Genomic DNA, 9,959 nt, shown 5'->3' with positions numbered 1-9,959 from the left:
TATATGTATGTATATATGTACGTACCGTACATAATCATAACATGAAGATGAGAAATAATGATAATATGAAGTCAAGACATTGATTTGATTTAAGAATTTGGATTTGATAACATGAATTGCCCTATTGGCCAATGAGAATAAACTTGAGAAGACAAAAACATGGCACAAAAGGAGGTAGGGCAGAGTGTCACTTCAGATAAGAGTGGAGTGTGGCCAAAATTATTCTACGACTTTTATGCATCATTATGATCCTAATGTGTGTGGTTAAGCAATCCTGGATGCTTAAAGGGCCCCTCCCCAACCATAAACTACCTTGTGGGGTTCCAAAGTCAATTTTTTTTTCCTTTTTTCTAATAAATAAAAGAGTGATAAGAGTGAAAGTGGGTTTAGTAACGACAATCAAAATTATAATTTTAAAAATAATTTATTAACAAAATATACAAAAGACCATCCACGAAGCGAGGTGTTTCGTACACTAATTTACCATGGATAAATTAGTTTCTATCATCAGCCTTTGAATTAAAAACAAATAATTTTACTATTTTGTCCTTACAATTTTATATTAAAAAAATAAAAGAACATGTTTAAAGACTTAAAATTCGGCCACATTCGTTGGTCCCTGTGAATGAGGATTAGTCAAGTCGAATGCTCTTCTTCGTTTATTAGGCTATTTGGCTTAGAGTACGGCTGAATCATTGGTTTCTCTTCAGATTTCTGATGCTGATAAGCAACCTTCTTTAAACAGAGTTGAGATCACACAAGAAGACAAGTAATCTTCAACAGCTCAACAACCCTTGCCGTATAAGCATGGAGAGAATGACAATAAGGAAAGCACTGGAGTATCAACAATGAAAGAAGCTTCCAGAAGCAACAGAACAAAGGGAGATTACATGGAAATTTGGATTCATTCAGCAAAACAGGATACTAGATATACAACCATAAAAACTTCTCTTCTGCTCGAATACCTGAGAAACTAAGCCCAACCTTTCCAAACATCAGATCTGATCTTGCCCCAGCAAAATTTGGTAACTTAAATGCGTAGAAAGACTTTTCAATACCAAAGAATGATAGAGACATAATGGGAGGTCTACTACCTGTACACATTTACTTAGTAGATCAGATGTTAGCCCCACCGGGAGATGTGGGTTTGATCGGTTAAATTAGGCTGGAGAACGATGCTGTTAGCTCGTAGGGGACGCTGGCTAGGGGCCCCCGCTGGCATGATAGTTCGTGAATGTCCTTCACGATGTTGAAAACGGCCTCTGGTTGGGCGAGTTTGAGGGCATTCTCTGACATTCTCTTGAGTTCATCTGTTTTGGTGCTAAACCATTCGGCCACAAGCCTGGCTGTTTCCTTGGGGCTCCGGGAGAAGACACCAGCACCGTTTTCTACCACATAGGGAACGTTACCCTTTTCCTGGGAAAGCCAAATGAAAGGAAAATCAATGAGTTTGATGCCACCATACAGGGAAAATGTTCCAAAGATTAGGAAAGTGATGGAGCAGTAAGCGAGCAATCAAGTGTTTGAATTGTTTACCTGTCCAGGAATATAGTCGTTGAGAATGATCGGAAGCCCTCTGATCAATGCCTCTGCAATTGTACCGGGCCCTGCCTGCAGAAACCAGCAAACAAGAGGACGCATAAGCAACTTATCCCCCATGATTCATAATGGGCACAGTCAAGAAGAAAGTAGAAAGTATCCAGATGAGATAGTTGAAACGAACTTTCGTAATAATGCAGTCGCAAGCACCCATCCACTTCTCCATCTGAGTCTCAAACCCTCTAATCTACAACCATAAAACAAAAAAGCTTAATATTGCTGACTCCAAACAAAATCGTTGGCTGGCTCTACATGAGTTATTGATTCCATAACCAAATGTAAATCACCTTCACCGGGATTTTCCACTCAAGCGAGAGCAGTGTAGAAGCTAGGTCTTTGTTACGACCACAAATAACAATCAGCTGCCCTATTGGTTTCTCAAGTTCTTTGTCAAATAGAGATTCTCCGAGGGCCTTTGCAGTTTTCTTAACTGGACCCATTCCTTCACCACCCCCCATCAGCAACACTGCAGGCAATTCAGGATCCATCTCGAGTTCAACCCTTAAATCATCCTATTGGAGTCAAGAACCAAACCACTGAAAATTATCACAATGTTTCCTCGCATGAAAATAGTTAGGTAAGCTGAAAGTTTACCTTGACAAGAACAGCACGGCAAAAGGAGGGCCTGATTGGCAGGCCAAAAACACCCAATTGGGATTCTTCTAGGCCATCAAGTAAAGCCCTCTTTGCAACCTCCTCTGACGGGCAGTAGCATCTGTTGACCGCAGGGTGAAACCTAAATATTAAATGGCACCAATGTTAACACTTTACAATAAACTTAGACTAATGAGAAGAAGTGATAAATGTTTCTTACCAAGTAAAAAAATAAAATAAAAAACAAAAAAGGTGATCAATGAAGTTACAATATCAAGTTTTTGACTTACCATGTTCGGTGGCAAGTATTAAGGTCAGTGATGACGGTGACAAAAATTACTTTCTTTTGTAAGCCTTGCCACTTAAGAACCCACAAAGGGATGTGTTGCATAAGGGGATGAACACTGATGATAATGTCTGGTTTGTACTCCATAAGACCAGCCTCAACCTCTCTTCAACCAATAATTGATAAAAATTAGAGCCATAGGATTGATATTTTTAACTGTCTCATTTTCTTCTGAAAAGCAACAAAATTGCAGCTACATACATGCTCCTTGTGTCAAAACTCAAAAGGAAGCCATAGAATGAAGGGATAATTATATAAACATACCTAAGGTTTGTCTAAATATTCACTTTTTATTAAACTTACTATAACCTTATAGAAACCAACTTATACCATTTTTAACTTAATAGACCTACCTAAAGTGTAGATCTTTGTGGAGAAAAATTTTGCAAAAATAGTCAACCCAGTTTTATAAGTAGAGAAAAGTTTTGGTAAAGTTACAATGCAAAAAAAAAAAAAAAATCATTTGAAGGGTTTTAGGTATAAAGGTCAACTATGAAGGTTAGTTTTAGAACCATTTTAAATGGAAAAATGTCATCATAAATAAAATGGGTCTTGGAGACTAAGGAAAATCTGTGAGAAAATCTATAAAAATAGCATATGAGTCTTAAATGCCATTTTAGAGTTACTAGTAAAGTTTCATAGTTAGAAAGAATCAGGATCACACATTAGGTAGGTAGGTCTCTGTTAGGTTAAAAATAGACCTTGTAAATTTTTGCAAGGTTACAATAAGTTCAATAAAAAGAGAATATGTTTTCACAAAGCTTAGGGATTTTTGTAATTCTCCCTGGAATGAATAATCATATTATAACCTCTATCAATTGATTAATTGCCAAATGATAATGACCAGTATCGTTTTTGAGGAAAATAGCATCAAGTAAACGACAGTGGCATAATTGGTAATAGCATCATGACGCAAAAGAAGTTAAAATAGGAAGTAACAAGAGTATATCTCAATCGCATAGTGTTGACTAAAACTAAAGTCTCAAGGAATAAACAACAAAAGTTGTATATGAAATTGCATAAACATTTGCAACCCTCTTCCATGCAAGAAATGATACACAACTAAAGCACATGTAAGTTTGGAGTAGAGGTCAAATGGTTAACAAGAACAAAAAGGAACATACTTGGCATAAAAGGCGGCAATGGCTGCAAGGTAGACAGAGTGTACCCATCGGGGAGAGGTACTGTGAAATGCAACCTTCCAAAGTTGTACGTGTTTAACCATGAACTTGTAAGATCTCTCCATGTCGTTAAGCGGCCAGCCGGTATACTCCTTCCAAACATCCTTCACGATAACCTAAAAGTTGAATGAAAAAAGTACTATTAGAAAAAATTAAATAAATAAAATGCATTCATCATGGTTCAATTCAGAAAACCACCCAAAATCAGTTAAGATGCTAAAATTACATCAACCAACTAATGGTGTAATATGTTCACCTAACATAAGGCTAAACAAAATTTTAAAGTCAAAATGAAGCACTAGAAAACAAAATTATCCAAAGGAAGTGGTAAAAGCCAACAGATTAAAGGGCATCCTGAATCATGAGGCTCCACAGTTTGCCAGGTCAAAAGATGATAGTTTTTCTTTTTTTTCCTTGATGATAGAGGGTTAATAGGGGGTGACTAAGGTGGCTCTCTCCCAACTCCTATCCTTGACAAGTCTGGAGAAACCTGATGAAGCATAAGCCATACACCTGAATCCAGGTAGGCAGCCAGGTGCCCTTTACGGTAATGACGCATGGGCAAAGAACCATTACTGCAAATAGCCAACAAATGCATCCCGACTCCTCCTGAAAGGAAAATGTTCTTATGGATTATACCTATTCTACCCAGCCACCACCCGCATGAGTTTCAATCAACTCTTTATCTATTCCAAAAAAGAAAAGGAAATTGGAAGGTCACAGTGGAATCTATTTCAAAACAACCACTAGCATAGTGAATAGCTTGCAGAGATCAGAAAAAAATTTAAAGAGGCAAAGGATCTAACATAGAGAAGAGAACGTGAGGAAGATAAAGGGATGAGAAAGGAAGGTGATTGGGAGACAAATTGTAGAGTAAAAATTTATCTTTGTTTGGTTTTGTAATTATAAAGAGAATCAAAGAAGGTAAACCGGCTTTTATAGTTTGATCAGAAAGGTCGAATGAAAAGATACTAAAAATAAAAGGAGGAGATTGAAAAGGAAATTCTTTCTTATTTCCTCCCCATGCTTTTTTCCTTTCCTGAGAAGAGAACAAAATTTATTTAATTTCTCTTTTCTCTGTTCCACATGCTCCAAACCTAGCCTAAGAGCAGCATTTTCTTGATGATAATTATAATAACATATCATGGAAAAAGGAAACATATCATCCAAAATGAAAAGACTAACCACAGGCAAAACATGGAAACCTAGCACAAGTTCAACCCCATTTCCCATCCCAATTTAAACTCCAAAAATTGACTTGTTTAGAACGCATCAAAACCTGGAAGCGGATACCCAATAGCTGGCCGGTAGTCAGAGGTTATCTTGTTCTCCTTTAACAATCAGATTCAAACCTTTTAGGGTCAACCCACACGGATTTCTATATGTTTATCGGGTGCACGTGATTTGTGATTTGTGATTTGTGGACAAGTACGTGCCAATTGAATTTATCCAATGCACAGCTAAAGGATAACCCAGAAGGGGATGAATTCAATTACCTCGTACTCATCGCCGAACTCCAACCGGAACGCGTCGCGGATCGCCTCCGCCGACGCGCGGTGGCCGCCGCCGGTGTCGCTCATCAAGATCAGCACGTTCTTGGGCCGGTCAGCGCCAATTTGCATCATCTCCATCGTGCCTTCGCCTCCGTTGTCGTCATCCTCAATCTCGTACTTGCACCTCTTCTGGCTGCTCCCACCGAAACCATACACCCCCACTCTCTGCAACACCTTGTTGATCGACTTCGCCGGCGGCGCCGCCGCCATCACTGTACCTATATATACAAATCCTGGCAATTTGTATATATAGGTAAAGATGCAGGTCTATGCAAAATCTATCCCAGACCCGCCTCAAGATTTCGCAAGCCCAGAAACAGACTTCGAAGAGGGAGTTGTCCGCACGGATTTGTAGAGGTAGAAAATTTGGCGAAACGGTGGTTTTCAGTTAACGGCAGAGAGAGAGGGGGAGGGAGGGGCGGGGGGGGAGAGAGGGAAATGGGGGTTTTTCGGGTATCCCAAGACGTTGCCAGGGAAAGTTTGGTGGCAGAGAGAGAGAGAGACTTATGGCCGTTGGATCGTTATTTGTCCGAATATCCGAATCTTGACGGAGAAGATTATACGCGTAATTAATCAGCTCTTCTTATTTACTTGTTAGGACTTTATTCTTGGGACTTTTGCACTTAGGCCCGATCTGTCCCTTGTCCTGTTTCCTTGTCTCTGTGTCGTGTTTCTCTTTCATTTGTCCATGTATTTCCTTACTTGGAAATTTCTTTTATTTTGTCACCTGCTGTCACATTTTCACCCTCCCTCCATTTTATTCCTATTAATTATTAAATCTTACACCATTTACATGAAATTATATATGTTTTTAACAGTGATTTTAAATAAAAATAGGGTTATTTATATGCTCTCAAAAAACATTATAAGAAATAATAAATACAAAATCATGTATATTTGTTATATTTTATTTTAAATTCATTATATTTTTGTTAATTCAAAATAAATATATTTATTTTCATATACATCACTGTTAATACGAACACTTTGAATTTTAAAAAATAAAATATCTTATTAGTTATTAATGTCTTGTTAAAAGATAAAAGTAAAATTAAATTGACAAAATTTGAGCTCATAGTCTTTAAATAATAATTAATTTATCAAATAAATTTATTATTATTATTGTGTCATAGGACTAATTAAAAATATTAAAATATACATTTTTATTTATGTGATTACTTAAAATTTTTATTATTTCAATTATATTCTTGAGTTTATATTTTTTTAAATTAATTTAACATTTGTACTTTAAATTTTTTTATGTGATAGTCTAAATTTTTTGTTATTTTAATTATATTATTAAAGTTATATTTTTTAATTAATTTAATTCATGTAATTTAATTTAATAGAGTGTGAAATGTATTTTATTATTTTATTTTTTATATAAAAAGTATATAAATTAAATTGAATTAAAAATATAAACTTAAGGATATAATTAAAATAATAAAAATTTAAATTATTATATAAAAAATATTAAAATATAACGATAGAATTAATTTAAAGATATAATTAAAATAAAAAATAAATAATTACATTAAAAAAAAATGAAAGTACAGTTAAAAAGCATAGGTGCGGTCGTAGAAGAAAAGATTAGAGAGTACAAAAACAAGTCAACAAAATATCTCTTTTAAGACAGCTATTCTTATTCTCAGCTGTGTGGGTCCCATACTCCTCTCCTCTGACCGATGATTAACTGCTTGATTCATGGCTTTGCCTCTCAATCTCACAGGGAAAAAAACAGAAAAATATTTAAATGACTAAAATACCCCCACAATGCGCAAGTCCCGCGGGGTTCCTCCGTGGGGCTTTTGGCCAATATGGCAACCCAAGCCTAATTTTTAACTCATGGTGGGTGGGATCCCACGACGTGACAAGTCTTAATGATTCAGAGTTGGCAGCTTTACCGTGAAAGGCTGGATGCCATATATTTTGCACTTGCAATTAATTACAAGCACATATATTATGCTCATGGGGTTCATGCATAATAAAATAGTCACGGCCACTTGTCAATCTTATTTCATCATAATAGTCTAAGTTGCTCCTTTATTTGATGGTTGACCAAATTGTCCAACCAATTCACTTTAGGTCCATCATAATTTATTTCATATTTTTTTATTTTTTTAAAAATAAATATTCAGATATAATAGAAATACTATTTTATCGTATTAATATAATATCAAAATTCAAAACTCAAATTATGATGGGTATAAATTTTTCTTTAATATACGATTCTTCGTAAAGATAAGATTATAATTTAAATTTTAAATCTATCAAAACGACAAATTTCTATGATGATTTGAATACTCGAGAGGCTATTATTAGATTATGATGTAAATTTTCCATTACATTGAATATTTTCCCCCATATCTAATTGTAAAAATTTTGTGTTTGTTGGTATTTTCACTAATTATGTTGATAATTCAAAACAAATTGCAAAATCAGACAAAGCTATTTGGTTACGTATATTTAAAAAAATGTACTTAATAACATCGATAATAATTTGAATGAAAAATGAGCATTTTTCTTGAAAATTTTAGTCAATCAAACGACCCCTCCTAAGTCTCCCATGAGGAAGACATTTTGCCACTTTGATGTGTATTTATCTGTATGTACTTGATGAATATGGTTAATGCAGATTCTTTATTCCTATCACTAGTCAAAACTTAGTAAAATATTTGACTCGTTCAACTGACCAAGTGTATGCCTTTCAAAATATGAAATTCCATCAAGTAAAAGGTTAAATGTATTCCGTTAAGAAATTTATATTTTGATTTAATAATTTTTTTTAATAAATTTAGTTTAATGATGATGACTAAAGCTATTTGAAAAACTCTTTTAAGTCTGATAAACTTTTAATTGAGTATAAAACTCAAAATAATAAAATAACTGATAAAGTATTAACAAAGATTTTAAATATATGTCAATCCCATGTAATCGAGTAATGTTCAATATATTTTAAAGATCATCAATTGTAAATATAAGAGTAATCGAGTAAATATATAAGTACATGACGAACTGAAACTTTATACTCGAGTATGTAATGCAATTTTCTATTACTTTCAAATTAATTGAGTAAGGTTGTTCTATAATCGAGTAATCATCATTAGTACTTGAGTAAATCTGTTTAGTAATCGAGTAATCTTAAGTTCAAAAATAAAGTATCTTTTTACTGGAGTGAAGTATTTTTATTAATTGAGTAGTGTTGTTTTTGTACTCGAGTGAGTTTCCTATACAATCAAATAAATATAATTTGAAATCTATCTAATTCTTTAGATTCAAAATTAATTGAGTTAAAATTTTATTGTACTTGAGTAAATATCGAAATTGATCGAGTAAACTTAGCTAAGTATTCAAGTAGATAATGTGCCTTTTTAAGGCATAAAAAATAATCGAGTAATGGAATTGTTATACTCGAGTAAGCCCAGAATACAATCGATTATATAATTCATCTAATCGAGTAATAATCAAATTTAGTATAGTAATATTAAAATATACTTGAGTATTATCTGTTATAATTTAAAAAATATAACTGTTACACCGCATTTAATGAGGCTGTCTTGCTTTTTCAGTTCATTTAATATTTTTCAGACATCATACATATATTTTATCTATATTTAACGATTTGATTGAAATATGTAGAGATAAAATATAACACTTATGAGACAAACTAACATTCTTTTTGTAAATTGACTCGTAAGCAAGTATTGAATACAAAAAATCTATAATTAGGATAAGAGGCATGTTGAAGAAAGTTACTACAATTTACATTTAGCTTAAACTCACCTTGCAAATACTCAAAAACTTTCAAATACTTCATCTCTCGTGCTATCAAAGTTTAATCTTTGTGAGACTCTAAAATAGAGTGCATCATTTTTTACATTCTTTATCTCTCTTTTGTTCAAGAGAAATTTTATTATTCTCATTGTAATATCTTATTTTTCTTTTGAGAAATCAATTCACATTACTTGTGAAATCTTGAAAAAAGTTAAGCTTAAACCTTAAAAAGGCATTTGGTTGTGGTTAATCCAAGTGTTAAAAGTCAATTTGTAAAGTGTTAGGATTTGTGATTCAAAATATATTGATAAATGTTTGCATTTGATTTTCATTTTATTTGCATTTCATTTGGCCTTAATTTCATTTGTATGTGGATTAGTTATTTGGGTTATGCATAATTAAACTGGGTTGGGCCGTTGGTGTCTATAGCCCAACAAGCCCAAGCCCAAGCTTATTGTGAAACCCATTAATTCCAACCCTGTCCCTTGGCCCGCATATATATATATATATATATATGAGATTGGGGGAAATCTGTTCAAGGAGGGCTTTTCTCTTGCACACCAACGCACTCTAGAAACCCTAATTGCGTAACACAGAGAGAGGGAGAGATCTAGCAAGAACGAAGAAGAACTCGATGCGGGGAGAAGAACAGAACGCATGAAGGCGATTGATCGGTGAAGAAGATTGCAGCAATCAAATTAGATCCGAGACATGTCATTTGGTAAGGTTGAATGAGTGAGATTTGTTTAATGTATTGTGAGCGTTGTATTCTGATTGATGTATTATTCTTGAGTGGTTGTGAGATCGAGTGGAAGTTCTTGTTTCTGTTGTCTTGTTTCTCTCGTTATAATCCTATGTAAATATGCATATATATTTCTAGTGGATTGACTAGAGGCGAAGCCTCTGCTGTGA

The 9,959-nt window shown here is 34.0% G+C and overlaps 1 protein-coding gene across 2 annotated transcripts; it reads right to left on the bottom strand.

The window, feature by feature from the left end:
* Positions 1-494: 494 nt before the first annotated feature.
* LOC127806870 (monogalactosyldiacylglycerol synthase 2, chloroplastic) lies at positions 495-5,697 on the bottom strand. Of its 2 annotated transcripts, XM_052344429.1 has the most exons (8): positions 5,217-5,697; positions 3,664-3,836; positions 2,484-2,645; positions 2,194-2,335; positions 1,887-2,111; positions 1,724-1,786; positions 1,537-1,611; positions 495-1,416 (listed from the first exon to the last, which is right to left on the bottom strand). In XM_052344429.1, the coding sequence occupies exons 1-8, from the start codon at positions 5,481-5,483 to the stop codon at positions 1,156-1,158; spliced, it is 1,368 nt and encodes a 455-aa protein (XP_052200389.1). In that variant the 5' UTR covers positions 5,484-5,697; the 3' UTR covers positions 495-1,155. The 2 variants fall into 2 exon arrangements, with proteins under 2 accessions (XP_052200389.1, XP_052200390.1); XM_052344430.1 differs by lacking the exon at positions 2,484-2,645.
* Positions 5,698-9,959: the final 4,262 nt, after the last annotated feature.

The sequence above is a fragment of the Diospyros lotus genome, chromosome 7 (assembly GCF_014633365.1).
Source record: "Diospyros lotus cultivar Yz01 chromosome 7, ASM1463336v1, whole genome shotgun sequence".
Lineage (NCBI taxonomy): Eukaryota > Viridiplantae > Streptophyta > Magnoliopsida > Ericales > Ebenaceae > Diospyros > Diospyros lotus.
This window is presented reverse-complemented; position numbering and strand designations above follow the sequence as displayed.